This window comes from Colossoma macropomum, unplaced genomic scaffold, assembly GCF_904425465.1.
Source record: "Colossoma macropomum unplaced genomic scaffold, Colossoma_macropomum, whole genome shotgun sequence".
NCBI lineage: Eukaryota > Metazoa > Chordata > Actinopteri > Characiformes > Serrasalmidae > Colossoma > Colossoma macropomum.
In genome coordinates, this window is record NW_023494810.1 from 6794940 (window position 1) to 6819143 (window position 24204).

Sequence of the window (24204 nt, forward strand, 5' to 3'; positions counted from 1 at the left end):
TTTGTTATCAGCACACAGTTCAAAAGCCAGTATCCGTGATGGTATGGGGGTGCGTTAGTGCAAATGGCATCTGTATCTTCCACATCTGTGAGGGCATCATTATTGTTGAACGATACATACAGGTTTTAGAGCAACATATGTTGCCATCCACACAGGGAAAGGCCTTGTTTATTTCAGCAAGCTGATGCCAAACCACATTCTGCATGCATTACAACAGCATGGCTCTGTAGTAAAAGAGTCCGGAGTGCTAAACTGCCTGCCTGCTGTCCAAACCTATCACACATCGAACAATTGGTGCATTATAAAACAAAACAATACAACAAAGGAGACCCCGAACTGATGAGCAGCTGAAATCCTATGTTAAGCAAAAAGGGGAAAACATTTCACTTCCAAAACTACAGCAATTGGTCTCTCCCTTCCCAGCTTTTTTGAAATGTGTTGTTGGCATCAAATTCAAAATAGGCATATATTTTTCAAAAAATAATAAAAAATTCTCAGTTTCAACATCTGATATGTTGTCTTTGTACTACTTTCAATTAAATATAGGGTTTATTAATTTGCACATCATCACATTCTGTTTTTATTTACATTTTCACACAGCATCCCAAATATATATTGTATATTCTTACCCACACTGGGTTAAATACTACTTTGGCAGTTCTACTTTAAAGACTTGCATTTGAAGACTGTAACAGACATTCCAATAACATAATTATTTTTATATTGCAGTTCACTTTTATGGAGTAATTGAAACAACTTCTATGTCTCTAGCATTATTTTATTTGATGTGGGAATGTTCTAGCCTATATGGGGCATACAGGAATCCCATAAAGCAAACGTGCTGACAGAAAAGAAGAAACAAATGTATAACAATGGAATACAGAACCCCAAATTATGTTAAAGTTATTGCATGTCTGCATGCATTCCCTAAGCCTTGAATTGTGACCAGAGCTAAAATGGAATTAAACTGGTTTGAATAAATGAAGCTGGGCACATATGTCAAGTCTGTTTATTTGAGTTTTCATGAGCATTTCAAAAAACGTGACTGAACCAAGAGAATGCTGGTCCAACACAACAGAAATCTAGGAACTATTTAAACCAAAGCACAAGGAGGAAAACAAACACGCCATTCAATGCTACACAAGGACAAGGATAAGGACTTTCAAATACACTGAAGGAGAATGAGAAACATCTGGGAACAATAATTAGGGGCATGGGATTACAAACTAATTGACAGATTTTAAACTGTTGATACAGAATGCAAACCCAGTGTAGATGCATCTCATTATATAACTGTCTAATTATGTATGTAATTATGTAATTGCACTTAAATAGTTTAACAAAATAACAATCATTACTCTAGACTTCTAAGGGTTTAAGTTCTTTAACTGCTTACCAAAGTTTCCAAAGCATTTAAGAGAATTGCTCACTGTGGGTATCCTGACCATAAATTAGTTTTACTAGTTTGTGACGCCTTAACTGTAAACCAAGATGAAAGCAAGTCATAACTGTCTCAATGCAACTCTTGACAATTGACCTGTGGAAGCTCGACAGTAATAGTTTACCTCTGCCTGTCCCTATCAGGTTCCGTGTATAAACATTTAACTTTCGCAGTGTAAAACAGGTCCTGAGGCCAAAAATGTTCTCCTCCTCATCCTCCTCCTCCCATTGCAACCCTTCTACCACATTCCACAATGCAGCAAGGTGCCAGAAGAGCAGCTTGTGAGTTAAGGATAAGATCTAAACTAGACATAAATTTAGCCTAGCTTGATATTGAAGCATACATTGACATTAGATCCCACAAATGCAGATGTGACTGCATAGGAGGCCACATCAGGCTGGCCTTGACTGATGACTGACTGCATGGACTCAATGAACATGCCAATGAAGAACATGTGGGTTACAGACAAATGTGGAAACACAAGCCTTCTGAAATACAACCCCTGAACCTCTACCTGCACTCCTTCACAAGGGACAAGGCTGAAAAGTATTTATTTTTGTCACATTTGAACTTATAATTGAGTTATTATAACATTCAGTCATGCCAACTCTGGCATCTGTCGACCTACATAACAGGGGTAACAGATTTGTCAGTTAGCATTCTCCTCCAAACACGCTGAGCTGTCCAATAACGTGTTAGCTGCAGTCTGAAAACATTCGGTGGCTCTTCACATCTCAGAGTAAGTACATGCTAGCCTTCATTCCCCTGGCAGCACTGTGTACAGGGTCGGCTCTCGCCTTTTGAAGGCCTTAAACAGGATTATTTCAGCTAATGTCCAGGAAAATTAAAGGCTAACTATTAACAACTGCTACCAAATTATATACATTTATAACTGGCTAATTGTGTATTGCTGATGACTGGATGCTGGGTTTGGGGTTCTAGTTATAAAAAGAATAAAGAATTTGAACTATAGATGAACTGTGCAGCATACAAGGGTCTGTCTCACGGTGCAAAATCTCTTGCTTACCCAGCTAACTTTAAGCCTAGTTTGATCCAACCCTGGTGGCAGCGTGCTTTTAACTGTTATTGTTAGAAACCCCACCAAAGTTGAACAGGTGTTTCATCAGACAGATCGACTACTTCTTGTTGTGCAAGCTGAAGCCAAAACAAATGGTATAATGTTAACATCAAGTTATAAAATAAAAAAACGACATTTCTTTATCTTTAAACTTTTTCTCCTTGCCTTCTTTTTCCGATGTTCAGTACCAGATTTTGATCAATCAGTTGTTTTTTTCCTTAACTTAAACATCTTAGACAACATAAAGGTAGAGTAAAATCCAGAAGTTGTTAGTGGCCCCTGGTGGCCATGAGCATCTAAGTAGCTGCTTATGTCGCTTATTAGATAGAGTCAGCACTGACTGTATAATGTTGGTAGCGCTGTATGATCAGGGAGATCTAGCTAGGAATTGCGCATGACTAAATAGGGGAGAAAACTGGGTAATAGTCCAAATAATACTAATAATACTATTAATAATACTTTCCAATTTGCACCAAAATGATCAAACTGAATCTAATAATGGTGAAATGTGAGATTTCATGATGCTAAAGAACTGCAGCTAAACTGAGGTGAGGTTTGAGATTATCACTTAGACATTATATCCTACAACAAGTCACAAGTCTCCTGCTTTCCTCTCATCCATCTGAACACTCTCATGCCACACACAACTGGAAAGAGTGACATTCTCATCAAGCATGGCTCCAGACCGATCCAGCACCCTGTAATAACAACCCTCATTACAGACCTTCCAACATCTAATTTCACACCACTGACACCAACACATTCACCCGCACGCCTCTCTTTAATGCTCACACGATTTGGCTTAATGGATCTTACCCTTTACAGATGGATACAGAGAAAGAGTAGCGAAAGGATACACACAAACAATGGTAAATATTTGAGAAATATGGCAGAAGTGTAATGTTTGAACACACCTGACTGAATGTATGTTGTATACAGCTGTATGCAAAACTTTTAGCCCTTGGCCAAATTACATGTTCTGCTGATTTTTTAAGTGAAAATATTAACGTGCTCTACAGAGAACACACTTTTGCACCTTTCAATGCACAACTACTGTTGATTTTCTGAAATGAACACATAAAAAAAACATAAAACATGGTCTGTGCAGGTTACGGCACATTTTAGATTTTGTATGGTAAACTCAGCAAATAAAAAGAAACTGTGCTCTAAAATGTCATATTGAATTGTGTTCTCTGTAGACGTTGTTAACTTATTTTCACATAGAAAATCAGCAAAGCATGTCAGATGACCAGGGATGTTCAAACGTTTGCATACACTACACATCCAAAAGTTTGTAGACACCTGGGGCACATTCAATTTAAATGCACACTGTTTTGCTACGGTGTCCGGGTTGAACGACATGTTTCATTGAAATGGTTTGAAACAGTGTGCAATGGGCTTTAGGGTAGGTTTTTTCTTGAATCATTGGCATCAGAGGTGCTACACAATCAGCAGCAACGTGAATACAAATCCTGCCATATTAAAAAGGCAGTGCACACAATGGATTCTAATGAAGTCCTTTAAAAATGATGGCTCAGTAACCCTGCTGATCCAATGTTTCTTCTGAAATCAAGGATATTAACAGAGAGTTTGTCCCTCCATTGCTGCATTCACAGCCTCTACTCTTCTGGGAAGTGCAGGGGCTGTGAAAAAACAAGGTAAATGAGCCCATCGTAATATAGCCCTTTTTCTGTCTTTCCTTTAATATAATTTATCTTGCTTTTTTTCCTTTTAGGTCATTCTGCAAGCATTTACTCCGTACTATCACTGTTTCTTTTAAATCCTGTCCATACGTTTGAAAGTCAGTGACATAAAACAGAGCTACTTCCCTCTGAACAGACCAGAAAAGATACTTTATTTCTGCATGTAATTTACATCTATATACCCTAGATCAGTGGTCTCCAACCCTGCTTGATTGATTTATTCACTGATTGGTCCTGGAGAGCTTATCTTCCTACAGAGCTGGTTCCAACCACAATCTGTCACACCTCCTCAATCTAACTAGTCTCTTCTCAAGTCTCTGATTGGCTGGATCAGATGTTTCAGAGTTAAGTAAGGGGCGAGGCATCTTACTGGATACAGGCTGGAACTTAACAGTGTAGGAAGGCAGCTCTCCAGGATTAGGGTGGAAGACCACTGCACTAGATTTTGGAACATTGCTGGGAGGATTTAACTGCATTCAGCCACAAAATCATTAGTGAGGGCAGGCACTGGTAGACACTGAGTAAAAGTTACCGGAATTGCTTATGATTATCATTGGAAATGTTGTTGAAAATAATACAATAAAAACATATACAAAATAAACAAACACCGCCAGCAGTTCAGTTCATTAAGGGTAGGCCATGGGGTCCAAACAACATAACAGTCAAAGACTGTTGCATGAAGAGCACAATGGTTTTTTATGGTAACTGTCATCTTTTGATTTAGATTTTTCCACCATGCACTAGCAGGCAGGGAAAAATACCAACCAATAACATCACGTTACACTCCCCTCTGTCATCGAGCCAAAATACGATACTGATACTGTGTCCCACTCAGAAATATGTCAGGGTACAGAAAAAAAATGCGTTATGATTTCTGAGACACACTGACGATAATCCAGAATTCACTGTGTGGGGTAATATGTGTCTATACCAAGCATTTTACAATGTCTTTGAACGTAGCTCAGTCCATCAGATTTTATAAGCAGAACTTTCCATTTTACACTGCACGTTGCCTCATGCACACTCTGCCTTCACCTTTTCTTATCGCCATCTTAAATCAGTTAAGATAATTCCTTCACTGTAGTCTCTGACCAAAAACTGGTCACTCCTGCCTGGCTCAACTCAGCTGTCACGCTCTTCTGAACCAACCTGGTGCGAGTATAATGGCTAATTTCATTGGAAGTAGCTTGGGAACATGACCAAGAAATGACAGAACGGCCAGGCTGCAGGCCAGCTGGAGAGATAAAGCCTCAAATCGTCCAGGGAGTCCCTGCAAAGCTCCAGGGAAAGGTGCTGTCATCCAATTATCAGAAGTGTCCTCTGAGAAAAACTTACAGCACCATAAAATCTCAAAAAAGTACAGCAGCCTTTCATGAAACCAGCTCAGTGCTAACTGGTGAGCAACAAAAATATGTTAGCAGTGAACTCTGATGTTTGTCTGTAATGTGTGCCTTGAATTCTTGACTAAACGGCTACAAGGAACTCTCAGGAGGCCCCTTGTCTAATCCAGTTATTCCTGTCTTCCCGAGATACATCTCTCTCCAAAACAGCAGAGATCAGAATGCTGTCATCAGCTCCTGGAAGGAACTTTAGCCAACTCAAGAACACTAAGAGCAATACTGTCTCATCAAATCCTGGAGAAGAACTTATGAAATGACTAGCAGAAGTTGAGAAAGACAAACTCAATTGGATTTTATTCAAATACATGAAAAACTAGGTGAATGAGCTAATCTCAATATAGTCCTTTTCCTGTCTTTCCTTTAATATATTTATCTTGCTTCGTCCTCTTAGGTCACTCTGAAAGCATTTACACCCATATTTTTCCTTTTAAATCCTGCCCATATGTTTAAAATTCAGTAACATAAAGCAGATAGACCAGAAAAGACACTTTACTTTTATATGAGTATCTTTAATCTTAATCTTAAACAAATATCTGGACAAAAATCTAATCAATTTTCCCCTTAACCATACATGGAGTATGCAGTTCAGAAGTACCCAATCATTAAACAGGTGGCCTTCCTGGCCAAACTCACATGCTGCTCAACTTAGATGAGATAAAAGCATTAGGATGTAAAAGGCAGGCTAGCTTTGGCTTCCTAGTGTTCAGTTTTTGTGGTATGCAATCATACCACATGCGATTTTTGGCGAAAGTAAAATTCTCAATTTTCAAATGTATGCATGCACTAACTTCAGATCCCAAATCCAACACAGATCCAATTACTGATATAACAGTGTGTGGCAGAGGCAAGCTGGTTTGTAATGGAGGAGCAGCATCTAGCTGTAGTCATCTAACACCTGTCACAGGAGGCTTTAATCACAGAACTTCAAAACTATTTCCAAACAAAGAAAAACAAACTGAAATACAAGTTTGGGGTGGTTTACTAAAGAAGTTCACAGAAAAGGTGTTGCACTCCTGAACTAGGGATAATAAAAGACTTCAAACTCTCCGTGGTCTTTCCTTTTTGCTGTTTCATGTGAAACCAGTGAGAGCTAACCCTTCTGGACATCTAGTTTCTTATCATATTCTTCAGTCCCTAACAATCAAATGAAGATATGGACTATTTTACTGAGTTTCAAACTGCAGTCCCACAGCAAAAATATATATAAAAAAACAATAAATTATTCTGACCTTAAATATTTAGCTATATGCTTCTAGACACCAAACATGGCTTAGACACCACTTTGGACACCAGACATAGCCTGGCTGAACTATTCCATCTAAGGTAAAGCAAAGATTTTGTACATTTGTTTTTTTGGCCATACCATTGCTGTAATGCAGTAAGGCAGTTCAAATGGACATCAGACCAGCATAGTGGCATGCTACTAATCTCTAGGGGTGAAGGTTTTTGGAAAAGGGCTAAATTTATTTTAGTGTCTCACTGGTGAAGCCTTCGCATGATGACCCTGCTGACCTAACATAAAGTGGCCCCACTGGGCGTGCGATCCACTCAATCACTCAGGACCTCCGGCTCAGCCTTAACACTACTGCATTCAACAGAGCAGGACCTCCAAGGATATCCACCACACTGCATCACCTTCTGTTCTTCTGAAATGCCGGTTTGAGCAGCTTTCTGACCTCTGTCCACCACTGGCCCTGGACATAGTGCTGAGTGACTAGGGTCAAACATGTTGGTATGAATTAAAAAGAGGGAATAATGATACTTTTGAAAGAGTCTAGCTCAGATTTACAAAGGTGTGATTCAGAGCCGTAGTCTTTGGACGAAGGTCCCCTAAAGAAAGCCATGAAGCCACAGTAGGACTTGTGAGGCTATATACACATCTCCATTTAAAAACATCTTCAGCTGAAGTCAAAATGATAAGTGGATTAACTTCAGTTTTGACCTATATAGATATAACAGCCTAAACTTCAGAAAAGATCTCTAACACAAGGTTCTCAGGTGTTGTGTTAGTCTGCATTTTTAATTATGCAATTCTAACAATTATTTAACTTCCCTCAACTCTATGAATTTGTGGAGAAGATTCTATTCAGATTTTGTCAGTAATCTTATTATATGAAATTCCAGGTCTGCATGAGTCGGACAGTAATTAGATTTCTGCTTTGCAACCAGCCAATAAACTCACAGAAGAAGAAGTGACTTAAACGTAAAACATGAACTTCATGCCGCAGCTTTTTTTTAAACATCACACAAACTTACAAATTTAATATGAACATACATCATCTAGAAGATGAGAAATATTTAACTCCTTTATTTAGTGTTTGGTTTTAGCGCCTCTCCAACAGTGTTTTGCTGCATCTCGCGGCATCCACCGTCTGTCCTTGCGCATATGCAGACTGAGAACTCTGATAGAAATCAGTGTAAGAGTTTACATGCACTGAGAAATCTGATTACTGAGCTAAAATCCAGCTCTCTTTATCGGATCTCTTAATCGGGTTTCTGAATGGTGTTAACATGACCATTTGAATAATCGGGTAACTGCAGAATTTCGATTATGATCGGATTATTGAGTGCATGTATACACACTCAATACTTGGTCTCTCATAGTTTAGATTGGTTCACTCTAGCTCCACCTCCATCCTGTATATGTGATGTAGATTACTGTTAACAGGTTGTGAAGTCTTGTTGTAGTTTTCTCTGCATTGCTGCACTACGTCTTTGTTCTCGGTTTCCTGTTTTTCACCCCTGCCTTGTTTCCTGGTTTTCAATCATAGACTCTCCTTATATATACCTGCTTGCTTCTGTATTGACCCACACCTGTTAAGATGATTACGAGTATTAGATTACCCCTTATGAACCTGCTCAGCGCATACATCCTGCCTCAACATCCCATTCGTTAGACCATCACTGCAATGCTGGTTGCAACAAATGATAAAAGTGGACAGCCTAATATGGGCAACAAAATAAAGACTAAGTGGAGAAAGTCACCTGTCATTTAAGGCCATCTACAACTACATCCATATAAAAGTACTCTCTGTGGTTTCTTCGGTATTTCGCTTATCCATTAGGTGAATGCTAACACTGCTAGGTTGTGTGCCTAGCTTGGATTTGCAGGGAACTATCTCTGGAATCTTAACACAAACACAACCTTTCCTTTTTGCAGGAATTTATCCTGAAATGAGGACTTGAGATAGTTTGGCATAAACCCATGCCAAAACTATACAAATAATATACGACTGAGGGAAGGAACGGTATTGAAAATTCTTTGAAGAGCATGTCTGGCACGCTGTCAGGCGCACATTACTGAAGTATAATAACGCTGTCCAGTTACTAAAGAAACTCTCCTGAGCAGTCCCTGAGGCTATTAAGCAGCTTGGCACTTTCTTGACCTCCAGCTCAGCACATGCATTCATGGTCCAGAAATCACTTCCCTTAAATGAAAGAACTACAACTATTCGACAATGAAAGGGAGCTTTGATACACTCTGTCCCACACGAACATAAGCACAACCATTATAGCTCTAAGTCAGGCTTTACCATAAAGATGCACATCTTTATACTGAAGACTTTCACTTTCTAATCAACATATCATATTCCAACTAGTGATGTCCCTATCTGATCTAAAAGACTGGCATTAGTCCAAACCAGTTACAATCCTTGGTTATGGCTATTTTACCCCATTGTGCTCTGTTGTTGAAGTGATGCAAACAGACATTGTTCAAAATTGCAGCAGAGTGGGACGTTTTTATAAGTTTACAAGTAGATTAAATGTCTGCAGAGTGGAACCAAAGTCCTTATCGGAAAGTCTGTTTACTCAGAGGCCATGTCTGCATGGTGCCGGGCAGTTATTTCCAACCATACAAGACCAGGCTTCAATCTTTTTGAATGGCGAGACTCCAAAATACTCAAAATTATAAAGGTCACATTACAGTTTCAAAAGCATATTGAAATCACTGATAAAATCTGACAAAAACATCATAAATACTTTGTAGCGTTTGGCTCAGAAATGCACAAAAAGTGTGTTTTTTCAGGTTGGTCTAAATACTGTGCTTGTGCCCATCTCCACAACAAGGAGGGCATTCCCTGCTCACAGAGTAACCAGAACTCTGACTGGCTATTTTACTTCAGGGTCAGGACTTTCTTCACAAACAGATGCTATGTTGAGCATTAAAAGCTTTCCCACTCATATTTCAACCAGTGACTGAACTCCTCCTATTTTCCACTAATTGAGCTATTTTAAAGTGGAAAATGAAAGCGGACCAACAACCTCTTGTAACATCTTCAATGCCAAATATTGTTTGCAGTAAGCTTGGTGCTTTTTGACAAAACACGGTTAAACTAGCATGTAAAATGTACGCAAGTACGCAAGCATTGTACACATAGTAAAACTAGGGCTGGGCGTTTCATCGAAAAGGAATCAAAACCGACATTCACAACCTCTAACCGACGTAATCTTGCCTATGTCGGTTATTTTGATTTTTTTTTTAATTCTGTTAATCCTTTCCCCACTCTGTGTGTTCATGTACTGTCCGCTTAAAAACTTAGTACCGCGCGTGTAGTCACGTGACTACACATCCGATTTTTTTTGGGGTGTTCACATTATCTTTTAAATGTGATCCGTATGCGATTCAATATCAGTCTGAACAGATCAGCTCCTAAACTGACCCGCACACTCAACAGAACAATTGTTGCTTGTTGTCATGTTGCTTCACGTGGCTCCTCCAGAGGTAAAACAATCCTGACTATGAATGAACACCAGTCGCTCCTGAAGGTTTCAGTTTCATCCTCGCCAGCATCACAGGAGCCATCATGAAGCTCCACTGATTGACAGCTGGGCTCATCACCCAGAATGTGTTCAAGCTCACCGTAAAAAGGGCGCGGTCACTTCTTTGGTTTGTGTCGTCGGATTCTTTAAACTTTACTTTCAGACTTTTAACTGTTCTTTGACGCAGCAGCCTCTTCCAAATGTTTGAGGTCTCAGCAGCGCAAAATTATGATGAATGTCGAGTTGGACTGATTGAAAAGTCACATCAATCTGGCTGTTGAGATGATTTACATTAAGATATGTAGAGTATATTTACAGTACAAACCTTTTCAGTGAACTATGAGGGCAAAAAAAACCCCAAAATAATCGTTCATTAATCATAATCGAGGTAAAACATTGAATTAATCGTGATATTGATTTGAGGTCATATCACCCAGCACTACACAAACCCCCTAGGCTGGTTAAGCAAACCTGAAATAAGAAAGTGGCATATTCAAGAGTTTAAAAAGTAGTTAAAAATGTTAACATCAACACAAATTGTCTGTCAAAATAAAGTGATTTTACTGTAGCATTTTAAAGTAACTGGCAAATCCTAACTGAACTAGATAGCCGCCACTAACCTTAACATACATGAGGATGAATAGTGTGCCATATTATTACCTACAAAAACATAAACATAAGATCAGACTCTGTATTGGAAGATAATATAAGTATTGGGGATCGGAGCAAGTTCTTGTTCTCTCAGCCATGTTTAAAGGCACAGCGCCAAACTTTGTGCCTTCTTGTAAGGGAACACACGATTCATTATAAGCAAATTAACTGCTGGTGTATAACTGACTCCAATTTTAAGGTTCATTTCAACAGCTTTTGTAGCTCCTAAATGCATGTTAAACTCTAATCCTATGCCTTTTTTCTGAGCAGTAGACATTACTCTTTTACTAATCCCAGATGTTGAATTGGATTAAAATGCCTGTTGGGGCTCAAAGATCTCTGAAAAGCCCTCTTCTCTCGTAGGGTACCACGTACTTAGTGATGATAAGTCATACAGAGAGTACAAGGAGAAGCAGTTGACTGCTAGCCACAGGGGAATATGATAGGGGTTTAGCCGAGAGAACAAGCTCAGCGAGAGATTCTTCATGGCGTGCCAACTCCATCCTTCTTTCTCGACTTCATTACGTGCTAAAACCACATGAATATGTCAGATGTCATCACCTGCTGCCACATGGTACGCCATTATGGATAAGTACACCGGACAGGAATGCAGTAACAGCCAGTAACAACAGCGTATTATATACGAATACTTCCATGACATCCTAACTGACAGAAAATTACGTTCATGGATCTTTGTCATCTGTCGTTCTCTGTTAAGAGTTTTTTCCTCTGCCAAAATTTTGTCAACCATGTTGTGCCATATTGTACATTAGAGTTTATGCTGAGATCTGATAAAATACAATTAAGACAAATTTGAGTGATTTACAGTTACAGTTTAACATGGATTTTCAAAACAACATCTTGCAAAAGTTTCATATGCTGTTCATTATTAAGGAAGACGACTTAAAAGTCTTCAGTTTTCTTTAAATCACACAGCAGAAAAGTTCTTTTATGATGGCAAACATCTCCAAACAGCTGTACGGCGCTCAGTGTCACATTCAAGCTGATCCAGAGGCTCAGATGACTTCATAGGCTGAAAAAGGTTGTTCAGAGGGTTTTTCCAGGATTCTCTGGGGACACTATAGACACACATGCACCCCAGAAACTACTGCATGTGGGTAATAGAGTATTGAAAACTGCAAAAGTTAATATCAGTTCATTCAACTCTAATAAAAAAGAACGAATGAGTGGATCAATTGGAGGACAGTTAAAGAGGTCGACTGATGTATGGTCTCCATTAGTACATCAGCTGCCACTTAAAAAGATGGATCTGTGGTGCTTCATCAAAAATATGCATCACGGAATAAAGTATTTCAAGGGTAACAGTTGCTGATGTTCAGTATAAAGCACTTTCTCTGCTACACTCAGCCTTTCAAGGAGAAATCTGCATGCTATCAGAAAAGGCAGAAAAAACAGTGACTACAGCTCTTCAGTAAATGCCTCAATGCTTGCATCCAAAGACTCATGCATGGAAAACAGAGGACGAAACACAGGCCCTACACTCTGCTCCCAATAGAGCTGCCACAATTAACTGTCATAGTGAATGCCAATGATATTGTTGACACTGTGTTCACTTAAAAACCCATTCTTTAGTGCTCCGTAACAGAACTATTCAACTCAAATTTGTGAAGGTCCAGCTACATCAAATTTCTCACTAACTAACAAAAGTGAATGGCAACAATGGTTATCTTTTAATGCTTAATCAATGATTCAATCAAGCATAATAATATATAATAATATAATAAAAAACACAATAAGACAAGATATATTTTGAAAAACTTTTTTTTAAATTTCTGTTTATAATTTAGTGAGCATGTTAAGACTGTATAGTAATCTTTTTGAAAGAAAAAAGCTAATACATTAAAAAACTATTTGTCCACGGAAGAATGAAAACCTTAAAATAAATTATCCATCCATCCATCATCTAAACCGCTTATCCTTCTGGGTCACGGTGGGGTGCTGGAGCCTATCCCAGCTGTCATCGGGCAGAAGGCAGGATACACCCTGGACAGGTCGCCAGTCCATCGCAGGGCAGACAAACAGACATATACATCCACACACACACTCACACCTAGGGGCAATTTAGCACGTCCAATCAGCCTGACCGCATGTTTTTTTTTTGGACTGTGGGAGGAAACCGGAGTACCCGGAGGAAACCCACGCAGACACGGGGAGAACAGGCAATCTCCACACAGAAAGGACCCTGGTCACCCGGCCGGGAATCGAACCCAGGCCCTTCTTGCTGTGAGGCGACAGCGCTACCCACTGCGCCACCGTGCTGCAATAAATTATATGCATGAAAAATAAAATTCAGTTTAAATAAAAAATGATGAAGGCTATTCTTAATGAGCATTTCACCCTCTTGTGCTGTCAGGAAATGGACAAGCACTCTGGTGCACCTTTCATGCTGAGGTTAACGTTTATTTTATTCATCCTAAGAACTGGAAGAAAATTAAAAATCTACAAAAATATGTGAAATAATTCATTTTGGGGCCTGATCTGTACCCCTATAGCCAATCTCTGTTCAGATAAAATAAAAATAAGAAAACCAGAAAAGTTGGGACATTTTGTAAAAACTGAATTTCAAAAAAAAAATTGAGAGAACAAAGGAAATCAATGAGGGGCTTTAAAAATAGGCGTTATATGGTCTCTCATTTTAGTACACTTAAGGCCTGAGACACTCACTGTGAATTAGTAACAGATCTCTAAAGCAAACCAGAAAGCAGCGCATTACAATAATTTGTTAACACAAGGGCATCAACTAGTTTCTCACAATGAGAGGTGATGAAAAGAAAGTCATGGACTTTGGAGACACTTCTTGCCAACGTTCCACAAACATTACTAATGTGATTCTTAAAGCTGAGATTGCTGTCAAAATAAGCTGCTTTTGGCTAAGTAATTTACATTAATGCATGTAATTGGATCAACTGCAACACAGGACTGCTACAATAGCCAGGTTAGTTCATGTTCATGTTGCTGAAACACAACCTTTCTTTACATATTCTAAACAGCTTTTCTACTCAATCAGTCCACTGAAATACTTTGCCGGATCCACCTTCAGATCATCAGTTGACAACCACCATGTAGAGTAGGGGCAATATCATTTCTGTTGTTTCGTTGCACCATTAAAGAAGATGCACAGCATAACTTTGACTATGGCAGCCCTGTGATGGACCAAAGTGAAAGAAAAAGGCAGAAGGCATAACAGCTCGGCTAGACAAATAATCAAATCAAACAGTTGATAGACAGTCATCCTATAAGAGGTCTGTATTTCAAATGACAGCTTATAGACACTTGCTATATTTTTTCCTTAAAGGTCATTACCTCACTTGACCCCATTGTCCCCTATCAGTTTGGTCCATTTCATGTCTTTTCACTAGTTTTTCAAAGCCTGGGCTACCTACTGCTCTGCAGAACTACAACAATGGGTCTATGAGTCTAACTCTGCCCCTAAACGTCATCACAACCAACGAGAAATCACCAGTGGTAATGCTGAACCAATCACACTCCATGGTCAGAAGAGGGTGAACCACTTGGTGTCAATCAGAAGGTAATATAACAGCTCCCTATTCATAAGCTAATTACTTCCCAAAGGCTAGAGGGCAAGACCTTATGCAAAGGCCTCTACCATTTAGACCTGCGATCAGTCAAAAGCCTAGACAATGACAGCAGGTCTTGACATGGTGGAGGAAAGCCATGTGGAGCTGACGTTTCCTTTACGACTTCAAATGCATGGATGGACATGTTAGAAGCAGGGGGCCGACCACATGTGGAAACTTACGAATGGTCTTAATTTGAGCTTTAGTGCCTTTTGGTCCATACAAAACACACAAGAGGGAAGAGCTGGGGTCTTAACAAGTTAACCATTTACTTGTTGAACACACCGTTCTGTTTGGCAATGCCCATTGTTAAGAAAATTAAAGAAATAGTTCAGCGAAAACATATATTCACAATGTATTGCCCTTGTTCCAAATGTAAAAAATATGGCGAGTTGGAATGGAGTTCATAATTTTGTCCATTTTCATAAATAACATTATTTTATACAAGCTCAAAAACAACACATGAACAGCCATTTGCACAGTAAAAGCCTCTTAATTGCTTGCTACATTAGCCTCATAGCTCTAGTGCAAAACTGAGTAACACCAAATCTATCTTGGTTGAATGACTAAATTTGGAGAAACTACTTTCTGCAAAAATCCTGCAAAAGTGAAGTCTTACAGCACTGTGTTTCAGTAAGATGGGGCCTCTTCTCAAAATGAAATGCCTTTATCTTCCATGCAGAGGGCCAGATAAAGCTGTCTGGCTGCCCCCTCTCCTCTGCCCTTTACTCCACAGGAGCCTCTCAGACACCCTGCCAGCTCAGGAAGTCCCTCACACATCAAACGTGACAACTGTAGGGCTTTAATTTCAACACCTACTTCACATGTCTGTCTCTGCAGCAATCCATTCACTGCCTTTTGAGAGACTATATACAGTTAACCAGCAGCAAACTAAGCTTCGCCCCACGTTTCTGTAGGGATGGGTGATGTGAGCTCAAATTTATATCACAAAATTTTTCACTGTTTTGATGGCAAAATATCCAAAATACTACTGCATGCACATAACTGCTTACTCTAACAGTGCGTAACATACCGTATATATTGTATTTATAGTATTATGTGTATATATACATGCATGTATCATTCATAGATATATTTATAATTGTGTATATATTGTTCATATAGATATATATTTCATAGATACGTCATATTTATGCCTGTTATTGCACATTTGCACCGTCTGTTTTGCACTACTGCTACTATTTGCACTTCTGGTAGATGCTAACTGCATTTTGTTGTCTTGAACTTGTACTGAGTAACGTCAATAAAGATAATAAAAATCTATCTATCTATTTATCTATCTATCTATCTAATCAATTAATTCATTCATTAATAATCACTACAACAATACTATAATAATAATAATAATAATAATAATAAGCAAAAAATAGACTACTCTGCATGTCAAGTATAGAGTCTTCAGACAAGTGATAGAATGTATTGACTATTTAGGGGGGAGGGTGTCCTTCAGGAATTTCCTGTCGTGTGTGGATATCACAAAAGCAACAACATCCTCCATTACCAGCACGCTGCTGAACCAGCTTCTGTTCCACAATTGCAAGAGATAACATTCTTAGCTTTCCACCACTTGGCAACAAAAGACCAACAGCAGACAGGAGGAAACTCAAACTCACTCATAAGGAAGCGCAGTCCAAGCCAGTTACATCAATACAAGTAAGGATGTGCCAAGATACTGTGCAGATTCATTGTACAGTCTTATCTGATTCAAATGTCAGAGCTAATGAAAGTTATTACAGAAGATATTTAAGCCTCACTTCAGCAATCAATAGAAAGAACTTTCCTCTTTAAATCTACATGTATTTCTAAAATCAAATAACCAGGCAAAGCTAGAAAAATGAGTTATGCTGAGAGTCAGTGTCAGTCTCGAGTCTTTAGACTGCACACCTTCAAATAACGAGCCTTTCCTTACAGAAAAAACAGTCTGAACTGAAACACTACATGCAGCAAAGGCAGTGTTTGAAGGAAAGAGACAAGACAATGGTTGATGAGTTGGTAGTTTGTATATCAAGCATGCTAGCTAGCATGATAGCTCATCCAGCTAAAGTTTTAGTACATTTTAAGAGAATCTGTAACTCAGGCTTTGTTCACACAGCAGGTGAAAGTGGCCCGCTCCGATCTTTGTCTTCACTGTGTGTCAGTGTGAACAGCAAAAAACACACAGAATCTGACATTTTCAATTCCGATTTGAGACGCTTTTATATGTGGTACTGAAATCTGATACGTATTCGATATGCGGCAATGCGACTCAGTCTGAACAGTCAGATCAGAATTCATGCGACTTTTATGTCAATCCAACTCGACATTCATCATCACTTTGTGCTGCTGAGACCTCATAAACATTTGGGCTGATGTTTCTGTGCCAAAAAATTAGAAAGCTCTATCACAACCGCTCTGTGTTCAAAGAGATTTTGAAAGAAATGGCCAAACATGGCCGGAGGAGAACGAGGCTGCAGCGTCAAGAAAAAGTCTGAAAGCAACGTTTAAAGAATATGTTATTCGTGACCGCGGCCGAATAACATGCCCTTCTTACATCGAGCTTGAACACATTCTGGGTGATGAGCCCAGCTGTCAGTCAATGAAGCTTCATGATGGCTTTTGTGACGCTGGCGAGGATGAAGCTGAAACCTTTGGGAGCGACTGGCGTTCGTTGGCAGTCATGATTGTTTACCTCTGGATGAGCCACATGAAGCAACGTGAAGCATTGTTCTTTTTGGTCAGTTTGGGAGCTGACCTGTTCAGACTAATGTCGCATATAGATCACATTTAAAAGATATTGTGAACAGCCAAACAAAAAAAATCTGATTTGGGCCACTTTTACCTGCTGTGTGAACACAGCCTGACTAAAACTTCAGTTAAATTAGCAATTGCACTAGCAAGCATGATTGTTATCCAAAATACATGCTAGCCAAAGATTTCAAGTGTTCCTTTTTCCTTCAGACATCATATTTAAAGGGTGTAGTGCTTTGTGCTGTCTGTCAGATAAAGTTTTTTTCTATAAGTAAAAGTTTGTTATTTGAAGCCATATTGAACCTGATGTTGCTACGAGCTGTGGGAGAATGGCATTGCAGCATTTGACTATTTCACCCGTCTCAAGTCAAAATTGAGTCGTGAGTCAACAACTCTGGAATAAATTATAATCGATTACAATAATATTAAATAATTGTGGTGCTCATTTTTGGCAAAACATTCTCAGGCTATTTTTAAACAAATATCTGTTTGTCATATGACTAGGAGTAGTTAGTATTTAAAGCCTGGGCTTTAGTTAGGATATTGCAAAGTATTGCTTCATTCTCCTGAGCTACCGACCAGTTTTTTTCTTGTATTGCCCTTTTTGTGTATTGATCTTTTCTGGATTTACGACTCTGCCTTTTGTCTTTGCCCCTTTTAGTCTTGTTTGCCTGTTTTGTGTCATTGTTCTTGTGCATTGGATTGTGTTGGATTTGACCCATGCCTGTTTTTGGACAATGAGCTTGGATTCTGTGTTAATCAGTAAAGCCTTTTCTTCTAACATTACCTGCGAGCGTCTGATCAGTTCTGTGGCGTTACAGCAGTGCTGTGTAAATGGTTTTTCTAGTCATGTTCATATATTCCGTGTATTTATAAAAAAGAATTATAACCAAAATAAGAGCATCATGGTGAAATTTGAGATTTCATGATGTACTGTATCAACACACTGTATGTAAATATACACTGAATCTACTCACCATACTGACAGCTGGGTCCATTGAAGCCAGCAGGGCAGTCACAAAGCTGTGAAGATCCTTCTCTGCATCGGCCTCCATTGAAACAGACGCCATAGCTGCAGACCGCTACAAAGAACAAACAGACACCGGCGATGAGAAAACACCTGGCAGCTGTCACAAGACGCAATCATGTCCCGCGTCAGCCGCTTGGGCTCATTCCCTCACTGCGTTATCATCAACCTGTCCACACTTGATACAGTCAGGGCTCTTGACGTCTGTCCGCTTCATCGAAAACATCAGGCCTCAGCACTACTGTACCTCGAGGATCCACAGCTTCAAGCCTGCTCTTCAAATGATTAGGATCTCAAATCCTAAAGGTTCAAAAGTCAGAGGCCATCCTTCATTTACTAAATTTCCACTCAAAACAGTGATTAAGAACAAATTACTAATTTTTCAGCTTCACCAAAAAAGGCAGACAATATCTTGCCTCAACAACCGAATGTAACTAATTATAATTTTTCAGTATGTAATGTGTCCAGTCTGACAGAAACACCTGTTAATTTGTTCATATTTGAAGCGTGTGGAGTGTGGAGCTTGATTTTTGCTCCAAGATGAAAACTTTAAGTGTTGTTTATCTAAAGGGGACAGTTTTGGGGGTCTACCAGGTCTTGCACGGTTCTTACGAGTCTCATTATGTCTGTATCTTTTAATGATCTTTTAAACTCCACTTTTGGTGTCTCCACTTTTTTTGTCTTACTTTTGACTTTAACTTTCCCCATGCAAGTGTATTATATTATAAAATCTCCTAAAAACCTTCTGAAACATCGATAACATGTACTTAATTGATTGGAAATTATATATATGATATGTGGTCTCTGACTTCTGCACAGTACTTTATGTCCTGCAGTTCCCTCTCAGGTGGGGCACTCCAGGGTTTACCCCGAGCAGAGCGTACAGGCTGTGTCATGCTCAGAAACTTAATCCACTGTAACTCACTTGGGGCTTAGAAACACAGGAATGTCTAATGTCTTTTGTTATTTTGATTTCCCAACTGAAGTGTAGCAATCAAAGGTGAACATCTGTTTCATTATTTACTAAACATTGACTTACCAGTTTATTAGCCCATTATTGGTCATTTTATATGGAATGTCTACCATATAGATGCACTTTGTTGGTTTACAGTTACTGACTGTATATTTTGCTGTGTAATTCATCAGTCCCCTCTACGCCATCCATCAATAAAAAGGTACCATAGAATCACTGACCAGGTGTTATTATCTGGGACTATCTCAACACAGCACTGACACTGACAGTGTAGTAGGATGGTAGTGTGTGTTGCACTGATAGAAGTGTATCAGGCACAATGTTGCTGGTGTTTTTAAATACATCACTACAGGTTGAGAACAGCAACCAAATATCCAGCCAAAACTGGCCACTGATGAGGGGCTACAGCAGGGGTGTCAAACTCAACCACTAAAGGGATTTTTTAAAATATTAAAAAATCTCAAAAAATCTGTGGGCCAGAGAAAAAAAAAGGTATTTCATTTTTTATTAATGTTGTGCCTGAACTGGCCATTGTTTATTCAAAATACGCAAAAGCAGTAGAATATAGACACTTGTAGGGAACCTTGCAATATTACATGAATTCCTGAAATATTCAAAATTTAAAACTATTTGCTTGAATTAGACACCTGGCATCCTTTCTTTGCTGCAAGTTAATTGATGCTTGGGCGCAGGTGAGTTGGCGTTAAGTGTTTATATTGAACTGCAGCTGAAATGCTAGTGCATTTGGTGTGGAATTGCGTAGAATTGTGTAGAATTGAGGTGTAACCGCTGTCCCATAGACGGTGTTGGGGTAGAAGAGTCAGAGTGCACATTAGTTGCAGTGCATGCTGGGGACTGTAGTGCAGCGCATTGTGAAATGGGCTAATATTAACAGAAAATTGTAATGTCTTGTGCGCCATATAGGATTGTGTCACGGGCCTGATCTGGCCCACAGGCCTTGTGTTTGACACATGGGGGCTAGAGGATGACTAACATAAACATAATTTTACCCCAAGGTAAGGAGCTCCATGTTAACCCGAGATGAAACAAAGACAACAGAAGCTAAAAGTATGTCATTAGTAAGCAACTATTACAGCCAGACACACTGAAAGCCCCAAGCTAAGCATTCTTTCTTTGTTGACATGTGCGCTGTAAGGCACAAATGAACACTTAGTTCAGTGGATATTCTGTGCCTTATGGGCAAAATATGCACCATTGAGATGTCACATTCCATAAACTTGCATCACTCATACTAAATGACTCTCTGTTAGCCTGTACGTGTCCCAGGTGTTTGCATTTGTGTTTGTGTGGTTGTGCAAATGAAAATGGCTTTATAACACTTTGCTGGTTAATTATCACCTTATTGACCTTTGCCTGATTGACATGGCAGAAGACTACAATATGGATCATTATACCACTGGTTCAAAAAAGTCAGAGCTGAAAACACATTTCAAAGTTTTAACTGACTTGGACTTCACACTAAAATTCTTTTGCTTTGAATGACCATATAACCAGCTTAATCATGTTTATTTTATTAAAACAAATAACTGGAACAAAATGGAACATTCCATTTTGTCACTACCAAAACAGTCATGACATATTACCAAATGTTTTGGTAGTGAATGTTTTGGTAGCAACACTTTTAGCTAAGTTTGAGTAGAACTCAAAAATGCACACACAAAACAGTTGCACACACATGAATTCATAATATTTATATTAAAACACAGAAAGGTTTACTCCGTTGCACAAAATATGTGTTGGTAGTGACAATTATTAATGTTACACAATGATTTTCAGACTTTGGGATACATTTATTTCAAAACAATGGTTCTAACTGCTCACCATGTGGCCACGAGGGACAGAGATGCAGTCTCACTTCCTGCTCTAATATGCAGGGGCGTGGCTAAAAGAAAGTTACGCCTATAACCTAAAACTCTGTTTCGGTAGTGACATGAAAAAGTGAAAACGATACATTAAACTCATGATAAATCTAAATCTTTCAACTTCACTTTAACAGGGATATAAAAGATTAAAAACAACATAAAACGCAAAAATTAAGTATTATTTTCACAATTAAACATTTAGGGGTTAGGGTTTGGGACAGACACCTCCCAACAGAAAGCACCCTATAAAGAATGATTCTGTATATATTTAACATATTACTATTTCAATTATTGCAGTGGGTTTAAATAGATCATAATATAATCCTTGTAAATATCTAATATCTGAACATGTAATTGTTTTCCTCTCTTTATTTTTTTACTGTGGGACTGCAATTCGAACTAATTCGGTAGAACTGACCACGAACAAATACAAATGAGCCCGCTAATCAATTACAATCATGACATGATGCCACTTTTTCTTTCCTGAAATCAATATCAATTCTGATACCAATCCACAATTTTTTCTTTCTGAACTACTAAGCTCTAAAATTAGCTCTTTTTAACTGAAGCATTTCATCCTCAAACTACTCAACCACTCTTTTACCCTCCTCTTTAACTGGTACCTGGTATTAGACCGGTGCTGGTGTATTTAATTGCACGCTGAGCAGTCTTTTGACTGAAAACCAACAGTCATTATTTGGCAAGCCTAATTCAAGGACACAACCCAAAAAATATCAGTTATGAACCAGCTTTTCATTTTTTAGTAGGCCTAGCTACCCAGTTATCCACTACTCCCCTCATGTGTACAACTCCAAAATGTTCCTGAACTTAAACGATGACCTCGCCTATTGAACTTGCTGTTGTTAATTGCAAATGAAACAACATTCAGTTCATGTTCTTAACAAATAACATGAGTGGAATGATTGTTTATTTGTTGGTTAACAGTTAATCAGTTAATCATTTACATCTAACTATCTGTAATCTTCTAAAATTATTTTCATCAAAATACTATGCAAGTCAGTGTTTAACCATGTCACACTGTAGATTCAACAATTAATGTGAAATGTATGGCAAGGAATACTGTAACTGCAATCTGTAGAAATATAACTGCGATACTAGTATTTTGCACACGTCACGCAGCCCAGTCTCTGAGTGCTGCATGCAATAAAACCTGCTCTCACCTCCTTATGCTCAATTAGGCCCAGCTCAAACTGAAACCTAACAGCTTAGGTGCAGAAGAACATGACAAACAGGAGGCACGGTATTTTGGCTACAGCACAAACCCTGAAGATGTGTTCCTCCTAATTTCCATTGGTATACAAGGCTTCTGTCCCAGGATTCTTACATATTAACAGCTACGATGAGCATTCTTCATCTAATCCAGAGTCAAACTGTATGGATAATTCTAATGCGCATGCTGGAAATGAAAGCTCATACAAATCATAAAGCAGACAACACAAAATATTTAAAAATACTTGAGCTACAGAGGGTCACAAATTAAATAAACACCTGAATAAATGAGTGGAGAAAAGTGGTGGGCAGTATGACATTTTATCGTTATAATGATAAATTACGTCACTGTATGCTTTTCTGAGTATATCATGGATGTCGTCAGTACTTAAAGAACACTCACTAGCTACATGTTTCATTACAAACTGAGCATAATTAGGTCTGTTTAACTGCATTTAGTGCACTGCAGTTTGTAAAACACTGAATAAACATCCTTGTAGTTGTTGCAGTATTTTATATGTGGCAATACAGGTTCTATTTTGTCTGTTCCAATCCAACTCATAAAATCTCAGAGAAATAAAATATCATGATGCGTATCAAGTATCATAAAAACATTTTGAAGTATTGTGATATAACATTTTTGTCATATCGCCCACCCCTATTGGTGGTATATAAAGTGACTTTGAAAAGGGTTCATTATTGGGGCACAGATGGCAGAAGCATCACTCACAAACACTGTTTAACTGGCTATTCTATAGGAACAGTAACTAAAGTGACAGATCTGTAGGAATGGGGTTGGAAATTGTGGTTGAAAGCACACATTCAAGGTCTGGGATGATTCATGAATTAGTGCTATATGTAAGGACAAACAGAGGAGTTCAGTGGTGCAAAAGCCTCAGACACTGGTCAATAAAGATATGAAAAAAAGTGATATGGTTAGATGAGTCATCCTTCACCATATTCTTCACAAGGTGGGTGAATAAATGTGTGATGACAAAGAGAACGGTACAGGTCTAAATGCTTGACCCCCACAGAGAGAGGGTGTGGGGGCTCTGTTATGCTGTGGGGGGAATTTTGCTGACAAGACTTGGGTCCACTTGTCCCATCAGAGAGAAGGGTCACTGCAAATCAGTGTAGCGTGTAGTCTGACTTTATCCTATGATTAAAACATTTCTGACAAATGCCCCCAGGGGATGAGGGGTCACTTAATGATTTAATGAGTAGGAAAATGATATGCTCAGGTCAACACAGTCACCAGATCTCATTCCAAGGCGCACTGAAGCTGTTTTGGCCATTTGTGATGGCCTAACACCTTACTAAGACACTTCATGTTGGTCTTTCCTTTAATTTGTGACCCAGCTGTTTATTACTGTAAAATTCCTAATTATCTTGATTTGTCTTTGAGTCAGTGAACATTGAAGCAAATGATTGCAGCTGAAAGGAAATTTTTTGAGCTTCCAACCATACAAAAGCTATTAAATATGAGATTTCCTTTTGTGTCCTGCAGTCCTGTTCAAGTGTGATAGGAAGAACAGATAAGCACAAAGTCATTGTATCCAGCTAGCACTGCCAAAGAGGACAAAGGAAACACACAGAAAGCTTGGAATCTAAAAAATGTAACTTGTCACCAAGGACCACAATTAAACAACTTCAGCAAGACATGCTAAAATGATGAGACAATTCCATATCAGTGGATTTAAAACTTCATTC

General features: G+C 38.8%; 1 protein-coding gene across 1 annotated transcript in view; it reads right to left on the reverse strand.

Moving 5' to 3' along the window:
* The window catches only part of megf6b (multiple EGF-like-domains 6b), a 109297-nt gene that overhangs the window by 71142 nt on the left and 13951 nt on the right, over positions 1-24204 (reverse strand). Inside the window, exon 4 of the mRNA XM_036559972.1 lies at positions 18359-18463. Within this exon, the coding sequence (XP_036415865.1) occupies positions 18359-18463 (105 nt within the window). The remainder of the gene's footprint in view (positions 1-18358; positions 18464-24204) is intronic.